The sequence below is a fragment of the Scyliorhinus canicula genome, chromosome 20 (assembly GCF_902713615.1).
Source record: "Scyliorhinus canicula chromosome 20, sScyCan1.1, whole genome shotgun sequence".
NCBI lineage: Eukaryota > Metazoa > Chordata > Chondrichthyes > Carcharhiniformes > Scyliorhinidae > Scyliorhinus > Scyliorhinus canicula.
This window is the reverse complement of record NC_052165.1, coordinates 64,096,018-64,121,074: the sequence shown is the minus strand read 5'-3', so window position 1 is coordinate 64,121,074 and position 25,057 is coordinate 64,096,018. Positions and strand designations below refer to the sequence as shown.

The window sequence follows — 25,057 nt, the reverse complement described above, 5'->3', positions numbered from 1 at the left end:
TCTCCAACAAGAGAGAATCTAACCATTGTCCCTTAACATTCAATGGCATTACCCACACTATCAACATCCTGGGATTACTATTGACCAGAAACTGAACTGGACTAGACATATAAATACTATGGCTACAACATGCAGGTCAATGGCTAAGAATCCTGTGGCGAGTAACTCTCCTGCTGACTCCACAAAGCCTGTGCACCATCTACAAGGTACAAGTCAGGAGTGTGATGGAATACTCTCCACTTGCCTGGATGAGTGCAGCTCCAACAACACTCAAGACCTCAACACTATCCAGGGCAATGCAACCTTTTTGATTGGCACCCCTTCCACAAACATTCACTCTCTCCACCACTGACAAACAGTGACGGCCATGTATACCATCTACAAGATGTACTGCAGGAACTCACTAAGGCTCCTCAGGCAGCATCTTCCAAACCCACAACCATTACCATCTAGAAGGGCAAGTGCAGCCGAATACATGGAAACCCCACCACCTGGAAGTTCTCCTTCAAGCCACCCACCATCCTGACTTGGAAATATAACGCCATTCCGCCACTCTTTCTGGGTTAAAATCCTGTAACTCCCTCACTAACAGCACAGTGGGCGTAAAGGGCTCAAGAAGTCAACTCACCACCACCTTCTCAAAGGCAATTCGTAATGGGCAACAAATGGCCTAGCCAGCAGTATCCTCATTCCAGAAATGAATTTTTAGAAATGATCTAATTGACTAGTGGAGAATGCTCAAGGAATTGAATGGTCTACTTCTGTTCTAACCTGTCTAAATGCTTACCAATGGAAACTCTGGGGTGCCATTGAACTACATAGGTGCAAGATTCAAGTGGCTGAAGATTATAATAATCATGGAATTGCTTCAATTTCATTGCTGTGAATATGTGAAGCAATCTCCGCCACTATGTAAATGATATCGAAAACATTCTCCCCGGAAGTTGCTATGGAGATGTAATACGGAGAGTTATGCCTGGAATTATGCTCCTTCACATGCACCCATTTTATCAATGTTTATTTTAGGGGCTGGTTTAGCTCACTGGGCTAAATCACTGGCTTTTAAAGCAGACCAAGCAGGCCAGCAGCACGGTTCGATTCCCGTACCAGCCTCCCCGGACAGGCGCCGGAATGTGGCGACTAGGGGCTTTTCACAGTAACTTCATTGAAGCCTACTCATGACAATAAACGATTTTCATTTCATTTCATTTCATTATACCTTAATTCCTGACAACCAGAATGTAAGAATGTGCACAAACAATTTAGTGTGCATAATTAGGGGGAGGATTCTCCGATCACCGATGCCAAAATTGTGTTCGGCGATTGGCTGGAGAGTCCCCGTTTACGTCAGAGGCGGGGCTGGTGCCGTTTTTGCGATGCTCCATCCCCTCGGGGAGTACACGACACGCCGGATGGATGGCCTCAGAACGTCAACTGGCCCTCCCCAGATGCTCCGCCCCCGATGGGCCGTGTTCCCGATGGCGTCACTCACGTGTGCTCACACCATTCGGGGACCTTGTGTGGCGGCTGCGGACTGAGTCCAACACCACCACTGTCGGGGGGGGGGGGGGGGGTGGAGAGCCATTCCGCTGGTGGGCGGGGGGGGGGGGGGCCTTCATCAGGGGCTGGTGGGACTGGTGGTAGGTGGTCCTGGGGTGGCGAGGCTGGTCACAGGGGGACAGATTTTGGCAGGCCGGGTCTGCACACGACCAGCACTATGTTGCACGGCACAGTCGCTGGAGGCCGCCGCTGGGCGCATACGCGGCCATGGACGTGGCCATTCTTCAGCCGTATCCGCAGGTAAAGCCGGGGGCTTTATGCTGCACAGCTGCTAGCCCCCTCCCACCGAATGGAGGATCGGTGCGGGGACGGCGCCGCATTTCTGTCGTAAAACCAATCCTGCGGACATAGCCGCAGGATCGGAGAATCCAGCCCTAGGGCTTTAGGAAAGCACCAAACCCATATCAAATATTATTTTTTTAAGCGTGAAAATTAAAGTTTCAAGCAATCTATATAATTCATGCACATTTGTCTGTTCGTTAAAATAGGGAGAAATGGGGCTGTGGTACAATTTTGGCACTGCACAATTGTTATATTGTCAAGGAAGCAGTCATAGTTCAAAACATAGTTCAGGGTCAGGTCAACATTGAGTCTTCCAATATAGTCGCAATTCGAAGAAAGAGTAAAAACTGAAGAAAAATGTTCATGCAATGTTTTGATTTTATTTCACACATGCATCTGATTTCACCGTTACAATAAAAAAAATCTTTTGGGTAATAGCCAAATGAAGCATGCAAATGAGTTTGCTTTTCTGTGAGTTAAGGAGTATTCATATTTAAGTGAACTATTTGTTTTAACTGCATGAGAGTGCTAACACAAACCCCCTTTGAAATGTATTGTGATTCATTTTCAGCTCTTTGTGGAATATGAAAAGTGCAACATACGAAGGTCATATCGTTAAAAACCAAGAGCTGCATACATTCCTGGAACCTATTTTTAAGCAAGGCTCTCAAAATGTTATTTTCTTTCTTCAGAACGAGGTTAGTAACAGCTATTAGTAACAGCTATTATCCCTCCCAGTATCACCATAGTTCATGGCTCAATCTTTGTGAAATGATTTCCAATGTGTCCTCCTTAATCTTTTCGTTTGTTCCTCAGCTGAGCATCGAAGACTTCACACGCTATGGTCCTGATTATGATGGCAAAGAAATATTTTGCAATATCCAGGTAAATATAACCAAATGTCACAATATCCTGCTGCACAGGGATCTGCAATTGTATAAATCAGATCTATGATTATATTCTATGTATTTCGTTCAAAGTTGCTAACCATAGGCATTTATAAAATTGAACTCTCTCTTAACTCTGCTAATTGTAGTACACAGACAACAAGGATGGACTTTCATGTCCAACTGCTTTGATCAGCTGTGTGACATCTATGCAACATTTGATAGAGCGTTGGGTTTTGGCACCTTTGCCATTCTCTGGCGTCAGTGTAGTTGCATGGTCCCTTTAAGGGGCATGCTCTCGTAGTCCATGTTACCCGAGTGGGGACAGAGTCCCGTAGCGCATGATTAGCAGGGTGTTTCCCAGTGCTCGAGTGCCAAGAAACACCCTACTATCTAACACCCATCCGGGTAGATCGGGGGCCTCAGCCGGGAATGCGCGGCCGATGCCTCACTTCGTCCCATTTTCTGCACTGAGGCGATCCGCTCGCTTGAACTACTCAGTGCAGTGGGAGATCAGGACACCATTTTTAAATGCGACCCCTGAACCCCCCTCCAAGCCCAAACTCACAATAAGGGGGTTCTCGGCCACCCGCAACCCGCACGCAGCACATCCGCCCTGATCCCTGCCATGCAAAAAATGCTTGGGCATCCTGACAGTGCCTCTATCAGCTGGCAGTGCCACATGGGCACCTTGGCAGTGCCAGGTTGGCACCCAGGTGACACTTCCAGGATGTCAGGATGGCCGTGCCAGGGTGCCCAGGTAGAACCAGAGTGCCAGGGTGCTGCCCTACCCAGAGGCCTCTGGTTCCCGACACCCCCCTCTGGTCCCGACCCCCACCCTCCTCCATCACAAGTGCCATTTAGTCTGGTCCCTGTTTGTGGAGCCCAGTGCTGAACGGCGCTTGCCCGATGTCTCAAAGTTAAATTCCGCGCCCAGGTTGGAACTCCAGAGTGTATATATATGCAGACTTTCCAGAAAATGACCCGCCCACAATGGGCAGAATTCACATTGCGAGATCTCGCGCGATCACTTTAGATCTCGCAAGGCACAGCAAGGGATCTCCGGGCATTTACTGATCGCCGCAGCATCTTCACCTTTGCTTCCCCGGGTGGCCACTGTGTCTCTGTTATAAGAGGTCTTCCCTCACTGGCGGTGGAACATTGATCCGTGAACCCAGGATTAGGCCGTCCCCACAGGTAAGTTCATCTCGGTGGGTTAATCAGGGTCTCAACTGTTTGGAATTCTCATGGTGCCACCTGGTCTGTACAATCTGTTTAACCTTGGACAATACTGGATCCTGCTGGTTCCAGTTTCGGATGTAGCCAGCTGACACTGGCAAGGTGTCCAAGAAGTTCTGTGCCAAGGTGATCTCTTGAGGTACTGCTGGCAGCACACTTTTCAGTAGGGGGAGTCCTCTCAATGCATCCACATTGGAGATTTGAGTGCCAGGTTGTGCTGGAAAGTATAGTCTTTGGCCAGTAGCAGAAAGGCCCAACATTGCACCCCCGTGGAGGTGGATAGGGGTATTGGTTTGTTCTCTCTCAGGAGGCCCAATAGTGGCTTATGGTCGGTGCTTATTACGCATCGCCGCCCAAAGACGTGTTGGTTGAACTTTTTCACACCATAGATGACTGTTATCCATCTTTCTAAATTTGAGCATAGTTTCAGTCCGCTTCCGAGAGAGTTCTGGAGGCAAAGGCAATGGGCCGCTCAGATCCATCCTCCCATCTTGTGGGACAGCACTGCTCCTATCCCCTATGGAGACACCTCGCACGTGAGGACAAAGGTTTCCCAGGGTCGAAATAAATTAAGACGTTTGAGGGTTGCAGAGCTTGTTTTACTGAGCGGGAGGCTTTCTCTTGTGGCTCCCCCCATTGCCACCGTTGTTGTTTCCTTAGCAGCTGGTGTAATGGTGCCAATGGCGCGGGCAAATGCGGAATGGCTCTGCTGTAATAGTTCACCATGCCAAGGAAGGATTTCAGTTCAGGTACATTCCTGGGTGTTGGGACCTCTTGGCTAGCTTCAACCTTTTCCTTGAGAGGATGGACACCTGTTGCATCCACTCGGAAATACAATGTACGTAGCTCCTGAGGCCTGGAATGTACATTTTTCACATTTGAGGCAGATTCCCACACCTTGGAATCGCTTTAATACCTCATCCAAATTTGTTGTGTGCTCTTTATGGTTACCTCCAGTAACTAAAACATCGTCGAGGTAGACCATCACTACTAGAACACCCTGAAGGAGGTTTTCCATGGTGCCCTGAAAAATAGGGCAGGCTGAGGCAATGCCAAATAATCCTGGGGATCGGGGATCTATCCACCTGGGCAGCTTGATTGAGAGTTAGGTTATAGCCCCCACAGATTCTTATCGATGATCAAGCTTTAGGATGGGGACTATTGAGGCTGCCAACTCGGAGAATTGCACTGGTCAAATGATGCCTCACTCTTCTAATCGCTTTAGCTCAGCTTCGACTAATTGATGCAGGACATGGGGCACTGGTCTGGCTCTAAAAAACTTTGGTGTCGAATCTGGATTGACACAAATTTTGGCCTTCACGCCCTTGATTCAGCCGATCTCAATCTGGAACACACCCTTGTATCGTTGCAGCATGTCTTGCAGAACGCTGTTTGAGATTTTCCAAATTTCCAGTCAATTCAGTTTGATTTTCTGTCACCAGTTCCTTCCCACTAGACTGGGTTTATAACCATCGACCACAACCAGGGGCAGCTGGGCCTCTTTCTCTTTATAAGCCACTGGTGGTCCCAAGGATTTTCAGGGTTTCTGCCGTGTAAGTGGACAGCTTGGCCATGATGCTGCACAAATTCAGGGTCTGAGCCCCTTCATGATTGTAATCAAACGTCTGCTCCCTCACAACCATCACCGCGGCTCCTGTGTCAACTTCCATTTTCAATTCATGTATGGAATGATTTTGATGGGAGATGTCTTGTTCACCTGGACATTAATGGCAGCACATTAGCACAATGGTTAGCAGTGCTGCCTCACAGCGCCAGGGACCAGGGCTCAATTCTGGCCTTGGGTGACTGTCTGTGTGGAGTTTGTGGGCCAGATTCTCCGAACCCCCGGAGGGTCAGAGAATCCCTGGGGGCGGCGTGAATCCCGCCCCGCTGCTCCAATGCTGGTTGCTGTATTCTTCGGTGCCGGTTTTTGGGTGGGGGTGGGGTTTACACCACGGCGGTCGGGGGGGGGGGGGGGGGGGGGGGGGGTCATTGACAGTGGTGCCCCTGGAATTCTCCGCGCCCAGTTGGGCCTAGCGGCCGTCAGTTCCTGGCCAGTCCTGCCGGTGTGAAATGGACATGGTGCCACACGACAGGACCTGGCTGATAGGCCATCTAGTGGAGTTCTCAGGGGGGCCTGGGGGTTTCGGCCCTGGGGGGGCCCACGGTGGCCTGCCCCGCAATCGGGCCCCACAGATTTGCGGGCGGGCCTGTACCGTGGTGGCACTCCTTCCTTCTGCGCCGGCCTCTGTAGGGCCCTGCCATGGCTGGCGCGGAGAAGAACCCCCAGCTGCGCATGTGCAGGAACACACCAGCCGGTCTGCGCATGCTCGGAACCACGCCAGCGGTTCTGCGCATGTGCCAACTCGCGCCAGCCCTTTGGTGCCGGTTGGCACGGCACCAACCCCTCCGGTGCCGGCCTAGCCCCCGGAAGTGCGAAGGATTCCGCAACTTCTGGTAGGCCTTACGCTGGAGTGGTTCTCTCTATTCTTGGCACCTGGGTCGGGCCATCCCTCCAATTGCGGGAGAATCTCGCCCTGTATGTTCTCCTCGTGTCTGCCTGGTTTTCCTCCGGATGCTCCAGTTTCCTCTCACAGTCCAAAGATGTGCGGGTTGGGTGGATTGGCCATGATAAATTGCTCCTTAGTGCCCAAATAGGTATAGGTCGGATGGGGTTATGGGGATCGGGTGGGGAGAGTGAGCCTAGGTAGGGTGCTCTTTCAGAAGGTTAATGCAGACTCAATGGGCTGAAAGACCTGCTTGTACACTGTCGGATTCTATAATTCATTGGTGCATTGCGTGCCCCTCCTCAGCGTTCTTCTCCACTTGGTTCAGTGGCATCATGGATTGCTGCTGCTGTTTGTTTTGGATTGGCGCGTTCTGCCTTGCGCAGCAATGGAACTGAACATGGCCTCCACGATTACAGCAGAAGCACAAAAACCCGTGACAATGGCAAGTTCCCTGGGGATGGTCTCCCCCACATCGATAGCAGTCCACTTCTGACTTGGGCTGACAACCCGTTCTTTTCTCGGTCCTCTGGCTTCGATCCAGTCTGGAGGACCGTATCTAGTTCCCTCCTGTGCTCATTGATCCCGCCAAATGTTTCCCGGCCATACTAACCTATACTTGATTCACTTCCCTTCTAGCACGCTTTGGAGCTCATTGGCACCTTTTTCAGTGCATTCCGTCACCTGGGTTACCTCGACCGCCTTTTTCTAACATGTTTGCATTTTCAGTTTGAGTTCCTTTTGGATGTTGAGTTTATGGACTCCACAAACGAAACAGTGGTGCAGCATTTTGTGAGAACAAAGCGGTTCCGATCTCAAAGTGCTGAGCGAACCGGCGAAGTCTGGCTGAGATGGACTATTCAGTGTCCCTGGCAGCGGAATTGAACTTTTACTGCTGGAGGATTATTGAGGTCTAAAAGTGCAGCATCCACCACCTTGACTGGCCGAGCAGGTTCGAGGGGCAGAATGGCCTGTTCCTATGTGACTGTGTTCCAGCAGGCCAGATATTCTGAATGCCCAGGCTAATGTATGTACTTGAGGATTTGGGGTACTGCTCATTATTCCTTGCTTGCAGTGTATGTGCACTCAACATCAGGGTAATGTTAGGGGCCAGCTTCTCCGTCGTTGGGATCCTCCGCTTTGCCGGCAGCGCACTCACGCCTGCGGATTTCCCAATGACGTGGGGGTGCCCACAATGGGAAAGCCCATTGGCCAGCTGGCAGGGCGGAGCATACGGCTGTCGGTGGGGGCGCTAGGAGTGAGATTTTTGATCAGTAAGGGCGAGATTGATTTCTTAGCACACTAAAACATCCTCATTTTAAGTAAACGATATCTCTTTGAACCAAAATGAGTGAATTTGTCTCTAAATGAGTGAAATTTGGACAATTCCCAGTATGCAAGCTAACAAGTAATCACTGCATATCTAATTGAAACAATTGCAGAATACCTTGCAGTTATTAAATCTTGTCAGCTCGAACCAACTACATTGGCCTCAAACTATTGTCCATGGTGATTCTCAAATCATTCTCAAATCTGCGTAAAATCTCTGTCATGATCACGGATTTTAAATATTAATGGACAATAAGAAAGATAGAATGCTGCTGTGATACTTTTTTTGAAGTTTTTAAATGTCTTTCCAATTAAGGGGCAATTTAGCATGGCCAAGCAGTGCGAACCACCGTGCCACCCCATATGCTGCTGTGATTTGATTACAAAGTTCAAATCACTGATAAACCAAACGTCATTGGCAGGCCAGGATAGGATGATTGATTTCTCACATTTAATCTATGTCCAAGCGGAGGCTGCAAGTGATTGAAGGGATTATTCATAAACTGTTGAATGCTTTTTCAGTTAACTGTCTAACCTATCGCAAACAATTAAATCAGCTTCAAGTCAGGAGAATTATTCCTGTCGCTGGCAGCGCAGTTAACTGAAGGCACCTTTCCTCGGGTTGAGTTCAGGTTGTCTAATGAGGTGAGACTGAAGTCATCGCTTTCAGGCGACCTTTTTTCCATGCTGAGAAATTGAAACTTGCAAAGAAGTGTCACAAAATGGCATTATGCTGATTAAAAGGGAGCTGGCTCCGCGTGGCAAATGGAAAATGATGGGAAAGGCAAAGGCCCATTAGCACCACTGACGCAGCTTTCAACTATTCATCGCTAACAGAATTTCCTTGACAGCTTTTATTAAGATTGCTCCACAGAAAAGGATGCTTCTTCGGCACAAAATTACCGACTCAAGTTGAAGGGGAAGCAGAGAGGAAGAAAAGTTCTTCTATTTTTGTAGTGAAAATGTAGGAAACGGACGTTCAGAATCTGAGCTGGCAGCAATTGCGCTGCGATTGAGATTGCGACACACGCATTCGATTATGGGAATGAGAAAATCACCTAAAATGGCAGAAATATAGAAGGAAGAACACGGGAAGGTGGGAAATCTGATAACACTCGCAGCATAACTTTCAAATAATTTAGTTTATGTTGGAATTGGCTGAATGAATGTGACATTTTAAATTATTTATTCCATCTGTTGGGTCAAATAAATCCCCAGACTTAATCTTCACAGAAAATATGGAAAAATAGAGAATCTCAAGACTAGAAAGTAGCATATTGCACCATCCTGTTAGCCTAGCAATTGTAATCAATCATTTGTTTCTCTTCAAAGATATTTGCTCAGTGTTAACGACTGGAAGATGGGAACTTAGGTTCTGATTTGTGCTTTATTCTTAATTTCCCTTGGTATATTAGACTCATTAGTTCTAATGGTTGTGAATGAATAACAGTCACATGTGTCACGCTGTATGTCTTTTGCCTAAAGCTGAGAGTTATGCTGCAGTTTACAGTCTAAATGTGCAAGAAATTGAGGAAAAACATGCTGCACGTTTTAAATGTAAAGGAAATGAGCCCCCCGGAGTGCACACTGTGGACGCCTGTAATGAAGATTTAAACCATAAGAACAGAGCAAATAGAAGTTACAGTCGGCTATTTGGTGCTTCTGGGCTGCTCTGCTATTCAGAAAGATCATGGCCAATCTTATCCTCAACTCCAACTTCCTGCACTATCCATAAATCCCTTAATAACGAACCATGTATCAACCTTTGTTATGGAATACATTAAATGACTGAGCATATTCTCTGGGATAGAGAGTCCCAAAGACCCTGAACCCCTTAAGTGAAGAAATTTCTCCTGGTCGCAGCTGAAAAAGTCTTGACCACACTCTCAGCAACATTTTTGTTGTAATATTACAAACTCTGGGGGAAATACATACCTTCTATAAATGTAACTTTCCAGTAAAGTATTATTAAATGAATATTAGACTATGACATTATTTAAAAGCAAATTGTAAGATGTGAAAATATAGAATCATAGAACTCTACAGCACCAAAGGAGGCCATTAGCAACCGTGCTATCAGTTTGAAAGAGGTATTCAATCGAGCCCTAGGCCCAAACGTTTTCCCCAGAATCCTGTAACTTAGCCTGCTTCAAGTACATATCCAATTATCTTTCAAAAGTTCCTATGGAATCTAATTCCACCTCCCTTCCAGGTACTTGCCTGGACCTTCCGAGAAGCAGCAGTCATTATTGGATTGGCATTACATCCAGACTTTTTCCCAACCCAACGCTGCTCCACATTTCTACCAGGGTCTTCCATGCCCAGCTGTCCTGAAAATATGGAGCACAGAATCCCTCAAAGAACTTTCAGATCGTGGTGGAATGGGGGAAAGTGAAACCCAGATTTAAAGCTCTAGCTGTGTATGTTAAGTTTAAATGTTAGTGAATGAATGGTTGTGAGCAAATGCTAATGAACGAATGCTAGTGAACAAATGCTAGTGAATGAGTGCTAGCGTTGATTGTCAGTGAATGAGTTAGTGGATGAGCGAGTAGGCGGGTGAGGGGTGGTGGGTAGGTGGATAAGTGGATCGGGGTAGGTGGGTAAGTGGCTAAGTAGGTAGGGGGTAGGTGGGTGAGGTGGTAGGGGTAGGTAGACATGTGAGTATAAGGTAGATAGGTGAATGGGTAGTCAGGTCAGGGGGTGTCAGGTCAGGAGGGTAGTAGGTTGGTCATGAGGCTAGTTGGGACCTTGGGGGAGACAGATGGTTGGGGTATGGTCAGATGTTCAGGGTAATAGTTGGGTGTTTGGGGAGGTAGTCAGATGATCAGGAGGGTATTGAGCGGAAGGGATGTGGATTTGAGGATCAGAAGGGTAGTTGGGTGGTCGGAAGGTAGTCAGATGGTTGGGATAGTAATCACAGGGGGAAGGGGTAGTGGTATGGTCAGGGGGCGGTCGGGGGGTAATTAGATGGTAGCCATGGGGGGGGGGGGGGGGGGGGGGATATGGCTGCCGGGGAGAGGGGGGTTGGGGATGTATTTTGAGGATGTCAGGAGGATGATTAGGGTGTCCAATTGTGTGGTTATCCAGGAATGAGACTAGGTTTTAACCCATCTAATATTTCCTGAGCAACTAGATAGGCAGATACATTACATCTGACCCAAGTCTCTAAATGTAACTCAGGGTCAGAAGTATTTGCGAGGCTCCCAAGGAGCAGGGGAATTGCCCGTCGGAAATTATATATCCTGGGAAGTTCCCAGAAAGGCCTGCACATCGGGACTCCACAAAGTCCTGACATCTTGGTCATATGTCCCGTCTCCAACGAGAAGGGAAGATTTGGCTGAATATATTCTAGATTCCTCTGTGTGAAAAACACACTCTTCATTTCCCCACCAGTTCCTATGTTAATTATTTTAAATGATGACCGCTGGTTGCTGACCAGTTACCAGAGGAAATAGTTTCTTCCTACTTGCTTTATCAAACACCTCAAAATTTTGAATACTTCTATTTGACTCTTCTTGGCCTGCTCTGCTCTGAGGGAAACAATCCCAATTTCCCCAATTGATCTACATAACTGAAGTCCCTCAACTCGGGTATTATCTTGATAAACATCCTTTATGCCCTTAGACATCCTTCCTAAATAACTATAGTTTCCAATCCCTCAGTTCTTGCATCCACCTCAAAATAGTGCCATTTTGACTAAATTGCTTGTCCATCTTATTGTTCCTACTGATCGTCATTAAATGGCATCTCCCATGTGGCTGCGCATTTCCACCACTATGCTTACATTCTTCTGAAGTGTACTCGTTTTATTCTGTCATGTGATGTGGGCTTCGCTGTTTCAATGTCAACATTGCTGAGACTAGCTTTCAATTCCCGCTGGCATTGTAAGATTTGAACTGGTGTCCCTAGGGCCTTAGCTTGGCTCTCTGGATTACTGGTCGAGCAGCAGTACCTCCCCACTACTATCCACCTCACTATTTCCCTCGCTGCCAAGTTTTGCATCATCCTCAAGTTTCAAAGCTATGGGGCGGGATTCTCTGATCCTGAGGCTAAGTATTAACGCCATCGTAAACGCGATTGCGTTTTACGACGGCGTCAACAGGCCCCTAGGAGCAGCGATCCTGCACCGCACAGGTGACCAGCATGGCACTGGAGGGACTCACGCAGCTCCAGTTGCTGATACCGACGTCAGAATGGGCTTCACGGGTCTGCGCATGCGCACTACGGCTGGCACAAATTCGCGCATGTGCATGGGTTGCCTTCTCTGCACAGGACCCGACGCAACATGGCAGAGAGCTACAGGGGCCCGGCGCAGAGGAAAATAGGCCCCACCAAGTCTGCCCACCGATCAGTAGGCCCCGATCGCGGGCCAGTCCACCGTGGAGTCCCCACCCCTGGGTTCGGATCCCCCCTCTCCCCCACCAGGCCACCCCCCCGCAAAAGGCGAGGTCCCGCCTGATAGGACCACACGTGAATGATGCCGGCGGGACTTAGCCTATCTCGGAGGGCACTTGGCCCTCCTACTGCGTAGAGCGCCCCCCGACCAGCGGCGCGCCAACCGCTGGTGCCAATGGCGCTGATTCTCCGGTTGCCGGAGAATCGGCGGACCGGCGTTGGGGCGGCATCTCGTGAATTGCGACCCCCCCCCCCCCCCCCCCCCCCCCACCCGGCGATTCTCCGACCCGGCCCGGGGTCTGAGAATCCCACCCACGCTTCCTAGGCACATGTCCAGAACATTTATATGCAACCAAAACATGGCTCAAACACCAAATCCTGGGAGGCTGCATACTTCTTTCACTACTGCCTGCTCCCCCATCCATAACCAATTGCATACCCAAGATAACTTTAATCATTTCTCTTTTCTGAATATTTGTAATGTGGTACTTTATCAAATGCCTTTTTAATGTCCATATATGCATGCGCTACACTGCTATCATTCCTCTCTGTTACTTCATCAAAGAATTCAATCAGAACTTAATCAGACACGATTAGCCTTAACAAATCCGTAAAAGCAAATTACTGCGGATGCTGGAATCTGAAACGAAAGAGAAAATGCTGGAAAATCTCAGCAGGTCTGGCAGCATCTGTAGGGAGAGAAAAGAGCTAACGTTTCGAGTCCGATGACTCTTTGTCAAAGCTAACAGACAGAGAACGTGTGAAATATTTCCCACTTTCTCTGTTAGCTTTGACAAAGAGTCATCGGACTCGAACCGTTAGCTCTTTTCTTCCCCTACAGATGCTGCTAGACCTGCTGAGATTTTCCAGCATTTTCTCTTTCTTAACAAATCCATGCTGGCTTGTCCTTATTCGCAACATATTCATGCATTCTTTCCTTTTCAAACTCTTGATTCTGATCATGTCAGTACAGCTGTAAAGCAAACATAAGCTGCTCAAAGAAACCCTGTCCTTTGCTGTGCTGGGTGTCTGGGAGCATGCTTTAAGTTATCTTTGTTCAAATATTTATTCCTTTGTGTTATATGATTTATTTAACCACTCCCAGATCTTCTCTTATGAACAGAGTGATCAACCTCTAAGTCCTTGTGAGCAGTTTCAGCCAACATATAAAACAGAGGTCCATCATTAGCCTTGAATCCATTACATAGCTTTCCCAATACCTCCTCCTTAAGCTCCAGTCTGACATGTGATATGCTTATTTTCATTGAAGCTACTTAACTTTGTAAATGTTAAATCAATCCCAATGTCATCAGCGGCACCAGAAGATCCTGTCGATGCCAATCGAGCCGCCACCATTGCCAGAAAACATCACTCGGGGGCGAGGGGTGGTGGTGGTGGAAGGTAGAAAATCCACCAAGTGCCTTAACATCACCTCCCCAATCATAACCATTCATTCTGAATTATTTTCTTCACCCTTCACTTTTCTAGTTTAGATGTTTCTTCATTAGAGTCAGTTGGACTTTTTTTTCAGTTTTGCCTATTTCTCTTACGTAAGCCACGCTTTCCACTAAGCCCTCCTCAAATCGAGACCTTCACGAGCTAATCCAAGTGACCAGGCTTGCACACGCCCCCGGATAATGTTGCTTCTGGTTACTGTGCAGATAACAGTCAGCATTTCCACCATTAATATCTGTTTGAATGTGTCCATGTTTCCTCGCCCTGTTCCTTTTGTTAAAATCATACAACCCTCAGTAGCAAAGCAGGCTGACTGAGTGAAAGCCTATTTGGCCTTCCTTTGCATTACTGAATCCTAATTTTTGAAATGAAAATGCAGGAGACATTTCCGGTTTCATTCCTCGGCAAGCATAAAACTTTCAAAGTTTCTGATCAAAGGCGTTTGATATTACACCAACTTTAGATTACGTGAAAAACTAATATAGCTAGTAATTAAGGTCTGTTCAGTCTATGTATTTCTAGATCCATAAACAAGCAGAGAAAATTATACTCCAAACTGAATTAAAATATGGAAGAAATGTTTGCTGAATGAGGTTTTGTATATCATCAGGTGTTTGAATGCTCTCCTTTACATGCAAATGGATTTGTGAAGTTTATTATTTAAATCTGATCAGTGGAATATATTTTTTTCCAGCAATTGCTTGAATTCTCAAACTCATCCCTGGTTCTGCCTGCTGTTGATTGGAGGGCTATAAAACATCTGCAGGAAAATCAAAATTGGACCAAAGTTCAAATTGGTCAGTTTGAGGAGTTTGACCTGAATATAGATCCTTCAAATCCAAACTTAATCAGCATAAACTTAAGACCAGTCAACAGGTATGTGGTTCAATTCCTAACCTAATCTATAGGCATCTACTTTTTAAATTGTGATGAAATAAAGGAACTTCTGACTAAATAAGAACTGTGAAAAACCTTTAGATATATTCCAGTGAAAGATCTTCATTGATCCTTTTGTTGATAATAATAATAATCTTTATTATTGTCAGATGCAGGCTTACATTAACACTGCAATGAAGTTACTGTGAAAAGCCCCTAGTCACCACACTCCGGCGCCTGTTCGGGTACACTGAGGGAGAATTCAGAATGTCCAATTCACCTAACAAGCACGTCTTTCGGGACTTGTGGTGGAAACCAGAGCACCCGGAGAAAACACACGCCGACACGGGGAGACTGTGCAGACTCTGCACAGATAGCGACCCAAACCTGGAATTGAACCCGCATCCCTGGAGCTGTGAAGCAACAATGCTAACCATGCTGCCCATCACTGAAAGTGAATGTTAAGTTATTAAATAAACATGCACATCACTAGATTCGAACGAGTTGAGCCTGATGATATACAGTAAATGCACTTAGTTTATTTTTTATTTGGTTCATAGTTTATGTCCATGAATACATAATGTGAACAGACTTGGGGCCAGAAGAGGACTATCCCAATGAGGAGAAGGACATGAAAACCTATACTGCATCCTCCAAACAGGGGCTGTTTAGCACAGGGCTAAATCACTGACTTTGAAAGCAGACCAAGCAGGCCAGCAGCACGGTTCGATTCCCGTAACAGTCTCCCCGAAAAGGTGCCGGAATGTGGCGACTAGGGGCTTTTCACAGTAACTTCATTTGAAGCCTACTCGTGACAATAAGCGATTTTCATTTCATTTCATTTTTCATTTCAAATATAATATTCTGAAGTTTGTTCAAAGACGCATTGCTGGAGCAGAATAGAGAAAGAATCACGTCTTAATTAAGTCCCTGTCTAACTTATGAGTACTTCATACTTACTTCATACTGATTATAATAGGTTGGCATCCTGCCATCTGTGAGATGTTGGGAATGCGGCCTCAGAACTTTGTTGAGGACGGCTTCTGTACATTTTTGACAATTGAAAAGGTGATTCTGGAAAGGCCAAGCTGCCACAAGTACCACACATTAAGTCAGTTTTTGCCAGGAGTCTGCTGATGCTTTGTTTATTGGGCTGGCATCTGCTTTGAAGCTTCTGAAACCACATGTGGTCATTGTAATGATATATATAGTGCCAGTGTAGTAAAGGGCTAATATCTGAAACTACGTGTAAATCAAACACTAGATTGCGTTACTAATTCATTGTATGTAAGACAGCATCTCTAGGAATTCTGGGAAAAGCTGGAGAACATGGGGCGGGATTCTCCCCTACCCGGCGTGACGGAGGGTGCCGGCGTAGGGGAGTGGCGCCAACCACTCAGGGGTCGCGCCTCCTCCAAAGGTGGGGAATTCTCCCCACCTTTGGGGGCCAGCCCCGCGCCGGAGCAGTTTGCACCGGTAGACTGGCGCAAACACCCGGCGCAGTCGGAAGCGGGGCTGGCCGAAAGGCTTTCGGCGGTCGGCGCATGCGCCGGCAGTGACGTCAGCGGCAGCTGGCCGCTGACCTCACTGCCGGCGCATGCGCGATGCGGGGTTCTCCTCCGCGTCCGCCATGGCGGAGGCCGTGGCGGCGCGGAAGGAGAAAGAGTGCCCCCACGGCACTGCCCCGCGGAGTGAGCGGGGGGCCCCGATCGCGGGCCAGGCCTCCGTGGGGGCACCCCCCCGGGTCCGATCGCCCCCCGCCCCCCCCAGGACCCCGGGGGCCCGCTCGCGCCGCTGAGTCCGCCGTTTCTGAGGTGGTGTACACCTCGGCGGCGGGAGAAGGCCTCCCAGCGGCGGGACTTCGGCCCATCCGGGCCGGAGATTTAAAGGTGAGTTTTAAAAAAATGAAATCCCGCCGGCGCCAGCTGTTTTCACAGGCTGCCGGCGGGATTTGCACAACGCCGGTTTTTTACCGGCGGGAGAATTAGGAGACCTGCGGGAGCGGAAATCACGCCGCTTCCCGCCAATTCTCCGACCCTGCGTGGGGTCGGAGAATCCCGCCCATGATGAGAGCAGAGTAAGAATTGATTGTAGAGACATAGCACAAGGTCAAGTCATAGTTTAAAATAGTTTCATAGCTAGATAGAATATTGACTACTGTACCACAGATTCAGTATTACTAGTTTAGTATCTGTTACTCAGTAAAGTGTGCGAACCTCATCAAAGTTAGTCATGTAAAATATATTAGTTTTGATTCAAACTTCATTTTTTATATTCTTTGTCAACACTACGTATATGGTTATCTTGGAGGCAAAGGGAAGGCATATAACAGTCATGGTGGCAAACTGCTGCCCACAGATGTTGTTCCCATTGTATGGATCATCAGCCCAAGCTTGCCACTTGTCATGTTCGATGTTGAGGGCTTCCATGTCCTTCTTGACAGCATCCTTGAAGTGGAACTTTGGGCACCCTGCCCTCTTGGCACGGGCTACCTCTCCGTAAGCATTTACTTGGGTATGCAGTCATCTTCATTCTGTACACATGCCAGAAATCCTTCTAATCCTGATGAGCATTAGTATGCTTGGTATGTTTGACCAGTCGGATCTTCTGGTCCCGCCCACGGCGACCCCCCACCATGGGATCCCCAGCGGCGGTGAGTGCAAGCAACAGGAAACCAATCCTGCCTTCAGAGTCAAACTCTTAACTTAAACATGGAAATTTATGTAAAATATTTGGGTAATTTAAATAATGCTGCTGGGCCTTTTGGCAAAGAAGCAAAGTATTTTAATATTTTCTGAAACTTTATAAGTTTCGTGATATTTCTAGTTTCCAAAGCCGAGGGCATAACGTTTCTTCCAGATATGCATTTATTATGAAACTGTGGTTTTACTTATTAATTTTGAATATGTAGAAGAAACATAACTTAATTTAATAACCTTTCCGTGACTCAGGGCAGAATTTGTTCAAACCTTTTTCAAGTGTTTACTGGGGAAACATGCATAATTTCCTCAAATTCCTTTGACTAACCAAAAGCAATACCATGGGAGTCCATGAGTGTCTTTGAGTACTTTTGATGAAGACTATAATTTAATTCAGGTGAAAGGTAATTAGTTAGTTTTTTAAAAATGTCTTTGACAATGGAAGGAGTATATATATATATATGAGCCTTTGAGAGTTAGCATGTTATTTTAGGGCAGCGCGGTATCATGGTGGTTAGCATAAATGCTTCACAGCTCCAGGTTCCCAGGTTCGATTCCCGGCTGGGTCACTGTCTGTGCGGAGTCTGCACGTCCTCCCCGTGTGTGCGTGGGTTTCCTCCGGGTGCTCCGGTTTCCTCCCACAGTCCAAAGATGTGCGGGTTAGGTGGATTGGCCATGCTAAATTGCCCATAGTGTCCTAATAAAGTAAGGTTAAGGGGGGGGTTGTTGGGTTACGGGTATAGGGTGGATACGTGGGTTTGAGTAGGGTGATCATTGCTCGGCACAACATCGAGGGCCGAAGGGCCTGTTCTGCGCTGTACTGTTCTATGTTATGGGTGAAGATGTCCATGTCCATCATTTAGGATGTTAGGTAGAGCTCCAGAGAGTTCGTAGGTGCTCTTGTTCAGTGGCCGCTGTGATTATTACCACATTGAGGTATACTGCCACCCTAGGCAGCCCTTAAGAATATTTTCCATGAGGATCCGAAAGATAGCACATACAGACGAGACTCCAAAGGGCAGGCGTGTATATTCGTACAGGCCCTTATGGGCGTTAATGTGACATGCTGTCTGGATGTTTCATCTAGTTTGAGCTGGAGGTAGGCATGGCTCATATCCAGTTTTGTGAATGTTTGACGAGCTGCCAATTTGGCCGACAAACCCTCTATTGCGGCATGGCGTTCCTATCCAGCTATGAGACTTTGTTGACTTTTAGTTTGTAATCTCCACAAAGGCGGACTGACTTATTAGGCTTGAGAAGGCAGACTACTGTCTCAGTTCACTCAGCGGACTGTACTGGCCTAATTATCCCAAGTTTCCAACCACTTGAGTTCAGTTTCTACCTTCGCAAGCAAAGAGTATGAGCTGGGCCGAGCACTGAAATATTTTGGTAAGGCATCAGTATCCACATAGAATTTGGCCCTGGCTCCTATTATTTTACCGAGGCGCTCTTGGAATACTTTGAGTTTTTTGCTAATAACCACCTACAATCCACTGATCCTCAATTTAAACATTTCTAGCCAATCCAACTGGATCTTCAGGGGCCAATCCCTGCCCCTGAGACATGATTCTGATCCTCAGACGAGCGGGAGTTGTGCTAACTGATATCGATAAGATACCCGGGTCTCAGTGGACCCATAAACTTCAAAGGTTCTCCCATGTATGTGGCTACTCTAGCCCAGGTGTCCCTTAGGTTTAAGGGCAGAATACCTGTTCAGAGAAGCCGAAATATCTGTTTCCCAATGACGGAGAGAGCGGCTTCCGTATCCATCTCCCTCCCTAAGGAATGACCTTTGACAAGCAGCCTTATTCTTATCAAGGCAACCTTCACAGTTTAACTGCAATGTTTCATCCTCTGAGGGCTAGTACACATGCAAGGAATGGACCTGAGATGGCTTTGGCTTCCGGCCTGGGCAGTAAACATGCTGATGGTTCTCGTAGTGTTGCCTGGGTCGAGCCTTCGATAGCACCTACAGGAGATCTGCATCTGAAACTTGTGGTCCTCCAGGGAGGTTTCCCAGGTACTTCTGGGGTTATCCGGCCAATTTTATAATGCCAGGATGCCCATTTGGAAAGTTGGGCTGATGGTGGGTGAAGCATGTTGGTGTATTCCACAGATACGCTGACTTCAGTCTGCGAGGACGCCCCCTTCACCCAACCTGAGGACACGACTTTCTGTCATCCCTTGAAGTTCTTGCGGCCCTTTCTCAGCATTCTCCAGGGACAAAGCTATTTCTATCGCCTTTTTGAGGTCCAGGTTGCGTTCTGCCAGTCATTCTTTCTGGGTTGTAACATTGTTAATCCCACAAACTAGCCTATCTGTTCGCATCTCAATTGGAGATGGGCCAAATTCGCAGTACTCTATCAATTTCCGCAAGAAATTCCATAATGTCTTCCCCTGGAGTCCTCAATTAAAACAGTAGGGTTGAAGAATAATGACGGCTTTGGGTTGTAATGGTTTCTCACCAGGCCCGTGGGCTCATTGAATGTTTTGATGCCAAGGCTTAAGCTTTTGATAATGCTAAACATGGGGCATCGTATGCTATTAGGAGAATTACGTTTTGTCTCCCAACCTCTTCAATGTGGTAGGCATGAAAAAAATAGCATATGAGCTATTCCTCTACCAGTCCTCTACGTTTGCATGTTGCTCAAGTCTTCCAAAGGAAGGCATTTTCGAGTTTTTTTCCTTACGGGAATTGTCTTCTGAAGTTTAAAAATGTCGCCAATGTAATAAGTCCAGGCGTGGTAGGGTGCCACAGTGGTTAGCACGGTAGCCTCACAGTGCCAGAGACCCGGGTTCAATTCCAGCTTGGGAGACAGTGTGTGTGGAGTTTGCATATTCTCCCTGTGTCTGTGTTGGTTTCCTCCGGATGCTCCGGTTTCCTCCCACAGCTCAAAGATGTGCCGGTTAGGTGGATTGGCCAAGTTAAAATTACCCCTTAATTTCCAAAGATGTGCTGGTTAGGTGGGGTTACTGGAATCAGGCGGGGGAGTTGGCCTAGGTAGGCTGCTCTTTTGGATGGTCGGTGCGGTCTTGATGGGCTAAATGACCTCTTTCTTCACCTCAGCGATTATATTCTATGGAAAAGGCAAAACAGGTTTATTCTCCAACATAAATAAAACTGCAGCCACAGTGTACAAAACAAATGTTCCGGCCTGGGACTATCAGGAATTGGCTGTCCATGTCTGTGGGTCAATATTTAAGGTGTCACTGGTGAGCCCCTTCAACATGGGAACTCATATTCTACGAAGCCCACTTGGCGATCAATCAGCGATCCCTGTGCTCTTCATGGGCATTAAAACAGTAAGATTGAAGTTGTTGCATGCATTGGAGAACAGTTCAAGCTCTGAACCAGCAGGTACTGCACAGTAATCGGCATGCAAGAAATCACAAAGTATGTCCTTGGAGACCTCAGTCTTAGCTTGGATTTCTTCTTCACTGCCTCCGTGAGGCCTGAGCCATTGAGGCACTTCTGGACCATCATGTCTGGGGGCATCCTAGAAGATAAATCTTGATGGTTAGCTTTGATATTATAAGACAGTGGTCAGTCCAGCTGTCAGCGCCACACACAGCTTTCGTTACACATCCTGCCAGACCCTCTGCCTGATGATGGCATGGCCAATTAAATACCAAATGTAGAACAGGGGTGCATCCAAGATGTCTTTGTGGCGTTATCATAACTGTCAGCACTGCAAGGGTTGATGAAGTGTCGATAGTCACTCTCTCAATCTAACCTGTGTTGGTCTAATGGCAAGATGAATCTAGATGTCTGAAGATAGAATTGGAAGTTAGAGCTGGTTGTGGGTGACCAGGATATCTTCTGTGTCACGTCAAACTCTACCCGTTCCACAGCACAGAGCTGACCCACCTTCAAGGTCTTTGCAGCTTAGTTTGGTCTCATCCGCCCGAGTCACACTACGCCATCTATCCTGAAATAAGCAACGCAAAGAGTCTTATTGTGATTATGGAAAAGGGTGTTGCTAATAAAGAACTCATGTTTAATGCAAGTCTTCAGCAAGAGGAGACCATTGTTGGTGCAGCTGTTAACCCCATATTTTCCCCAATGACCCTGTCCCACATCTGGTGATAGCACAAACTCTTGCATTGAAGAATGATTAGTTTGTCTGACTTTGGTACAGAGGGAACCTAGGAGTGGAGGTCATCATAGAATTTATCCTTAGCATCATCAGGGTTGGTAATGGTAGTGGTTTTACACACTGATGAGAGTTACCTGCCTGTTGGAATTTAAGCACCATCAGGTGATCATTAGCATCCTTGAGAAGGCAAGTCAACTTACTGACAATGTAGTCCATGACAATAGCCAACTTCGCGCAAGTCTTCTTTTCATGGCCATTGCAAGAGAATATGTAACCGGGAGCAATTTCCTTCAGATTCCAAGCCAGAGCTTCCGAGTTCCACTTCTGTTTCCTTTCAGTGAAATATGGCTATATTGCCTGGACTATCTGTGTGTTAGTTCACATTTGTAGCTCCCAATGAATCCACCCCTGCTGCTATGTTAATCGCCCATCACCACAGGACTTGTGGCATAAAGCTGACAGATGATAAATGTGACTTACATGCAATGTAGATGATAGGCAGCCTCGCTCTCTCAATCTAACCTGTGTTTGTCCTGTGGCAAGATGAATCTAGATGGCTGAAGATAGAACTGGAAGATAAGGCTGGCCGTGGGTGACCAGGATAGCTTCTGTGTCATGTCAAACTCTACCCGTTCCACAGCACGGAGCTGACCCGCCTTCAAATTATTGGAGCTTACTTTGGTCTCATCTGCCCAGCCCGCCCAAGTCACTCTTTGCATGCCAGGGAAGATAAGCCCCTAAGTCACTGAGGTTAGGTCACCCAGCACCTACCCTGAAATCAAAAGTGGTTTACCAGGGTGTGCTGCTGTCACATGCTGACAACTATTTGGGGTCATAGGTGGGGAGGCTGGGTGAATGTGAGGACCAATGCAAAGGGGCTGGTTTAGCTCACTGGGCTAAATCGCTGGCTTTTAAAGCAGACCAAGCAGGCCAGCAGCACGGTTCGATTCCCGTACCAGCCTCCCCGGACAGGCGCCGGAATGTGGTGACTAGGGGCTTTTCACAGTAACTTCATTGAAGCCTACTCGTGATAATAAGCAGTTTTCATTTTCATTTCATTTCATTTTCATTTCATTTTTCAAAGTCAGTCATTTTAAAAGATTGTAGCCAACCCACGCCCGAGAAGTGCTATCCCTCGCTTGCAAGCACAGTTCAGCTGAAGGCAGCCATGAATGAATTTTGAAACATGGGCGTCAACGAGTGCAAGCAATTGAATTGTGGGCGGCATGCGGCGCAGTGGTTAGCAACGGGACTGCGGCGCTGAGAAACCGGGTTCGAATCCCGGTCCCGGGTCACTGTCTGTGTGGAGTTTGCACATTCTCCCCATATCTGCGTGGGTTTCACCCCCACAACCCAAAGATGTGCAGGTTGGTGGATTGGCCATGCTAAATTGCCCCTTAATTGGAAAATAAAAAATAATTGGGAACTCTAAATTTATTTTAAAAAGTAATTGAATTGTGCCAATAATTATTACTGTTACACATTGACATTAACAAATGTCTTTGTCTTAACTAACAGGACAATTGATTTGAAATTGGCACAGACTCTAGATGACAATGGTAAGATTGATTTTTTACTTTGTTACTCTTTCTTGGTTTAAGACTGTTAAAGACTGAATTTACATTTCTTGCCTACCCAGTGGGTTTTGAGAGATGTACAGGGCACAATCATTACTCTACGAGCGAAGCTAGAAGGTGGGGGGAGGTTAGGGAGGAGGGGCGGGGCGGGGGGGGGGGGGGGGTGCGTTAAATGTTTTTTTTTAGGAGAGATGTGTTGACAGCTGATTTAAAGGAACGGGGAATGACACTTGAAGAGAGAAAATCGTTAACAATATTAGTTATGTCCCTCTGTAACCTGCAACATCCTTCCGCACTGTCCACAACTCCACCGACTTTAGTGTCATCTGCAAATTTACTCACCCATCCTTCTATGCCCTCCTCCAGGTCATTTATAAAAATGACAAACAACAGTGGCCCCAAAACAGATCCTTGTGGTACACCACTAGTAACTGAACTCCAGGTTGAACATTTCCCATCAACCACCACCCTCTGTCTTCTTAGAGCTAGCCAATTTCCGATCCAAACTGCTAAATCACCCTGAATCCCATGCCTCCATATTTTCTGCAATAGCCTAAGAGGCACGACCTACCCTTCATAAAACCGTGTTGACTATCCCTGATCAAATTATTCCTTTCTAGATGATTAGAAATCCTATCTCTTATAAACCTTTCCAAGACTTTGGCCACAACAGAAGGCTCACTGGTCTATAATTACCGGGATTGTCTCTACTCCCCACCTTGAACAAGGGGACAACATTTGCTATCCACCAGTCTTCTGGCACTATTCCTGTAGACAATGACGACATAAAGATCAAAGTCAAAGGCTCAGCAATCTCCTCCCTAGCTTCCCAGAGAATCCTAGGATAAATCCCATCCAGCCCAGGGGACTTATCCATTTTCACACTTTCCAGAATTGCTAACACCTCCTCCTTATGAACCTCAAGCCCTTCTAGTCTAGTAGCCTGTAACTCAGTATTCTCCTCGACAACATTGTCTTTTTCCTGCGTGAATACTGATGAAAAATATTAATTTAGCACCTCTCCTATCTCCTCAGACTCCACGCACAACTTCCCACTACTGTCCTTGACTGGCCCTACTCTTACCCTAGTCATTCTTTTATTCCTGACATACCTACAGAAAACTTTAGGGTTATCCTTAATCCCACCTGCCAAAGACTTCTCATGCCTCCTCCTGGCTCTTCTTACCTCTCTCTTTGGGTCTTTCCTAGCTAACTTGTAACTCTTGAACGCCCTAACTGAACCTTCACGTCTCATCTTTACATAAGCCTCCTTCTTCCTCTTGACAAGTAATTCAACTACTTTAGTAAACCATGGTTCCCTCGCTCGACCACTTCCTCCCTGACAGGTACATACTTATCAATGACACGCAGTAGCTGTTCCTTGAACAAGCTCCACATTTCAATTGTGCCCATCCCCTGCAGTTTCCTTCCCCAACCTATGCATCCTAAGTCTTGCCTCGTCGCATCATAATTGCCTTTTGCCAGCTATAACTCTTGCCCTGCGGTATATACCTATTCCTTTCCATCGCTAAAGTAAACGTAACTGAATTGTGGTCACCGACCTCCAACTCCAACACCTGTCCTGCTTCATTACCCAGTACCAAATCCAATGTGGCCTCGCTTCTTGTTGGCCTATCTACATACTGTGTCAGGAAACCCTCCTGCTCACATTGGACAAAACTGACCCATCTATACTCGATCTATAGCGTTTCCAGTCAATATTTGGAAAGTTAAAGTCCCCCATAACAACTACCCTGTTACTTTCGCTCCTATCCAGAATCATCTTTGGAATCCTTTCCTCCACATCTCTGGAACTTTTCGGAGGCCTATAGAACACTCCCAACAATGCCACCCCTCCCCCTCTTTTACCACCTTCCCTGAGCTTACTGAAATATCTAAACCCCGGAACCTGCAACAACCATTCCTGTCGCTGCTCTAGCCATGTCTCCGAAATGACCACAACATCGAAGTCCCAGGTACCAACCCATGCTGCAAGTTTACCTTATTCCGGATGCTCCTGGCGTTGAAGTTGACACACTTTAAACCACCTTCCTGCCTGTCGGTACCCTTGTGCAACCTGGAAACCTTACTCATGACCTCACTACTCTCAACTCCTGTGTACTGAAGCTACAACTGAGGTTCTCAACCCCCTGC

General features: G+C 47.0%; 1 protein-coding gene across 1 annotated transcript in view; it reads left to right on the top strand.

The window, feature by feature from the left end:
• The window catches only part of LOC119955207 (V-type proton ATPase subunit S1-like), a 61,539-nt gene that overhangs the window by 11,788 nt on the left and 24,694 nt on the right, over positions 1 to 25,057 (top strand). Inside the window, exons 2-5 of the mRNA XM_038781217.1 lie at positions 2,414 to 2,540; positions 2,659 to 2,727; positions 14,349 to 14,530; positions 22,845 to 22,885. Coding sequence (XP_038637145.1) covers positions 2,414 to 2,540; positions 2,659 to 2,727; positions 14,349 to 14,530; positions 22,845 to 22,885 — 419 coding nt within the window. The remainder of the gene's footprint in view (positions 1 to 2,413; positions 2,541 to 2,658; positions 2,728 to 14,348; positions 14,531 to 22,844; positions 22,886 to 25,057) is intronic.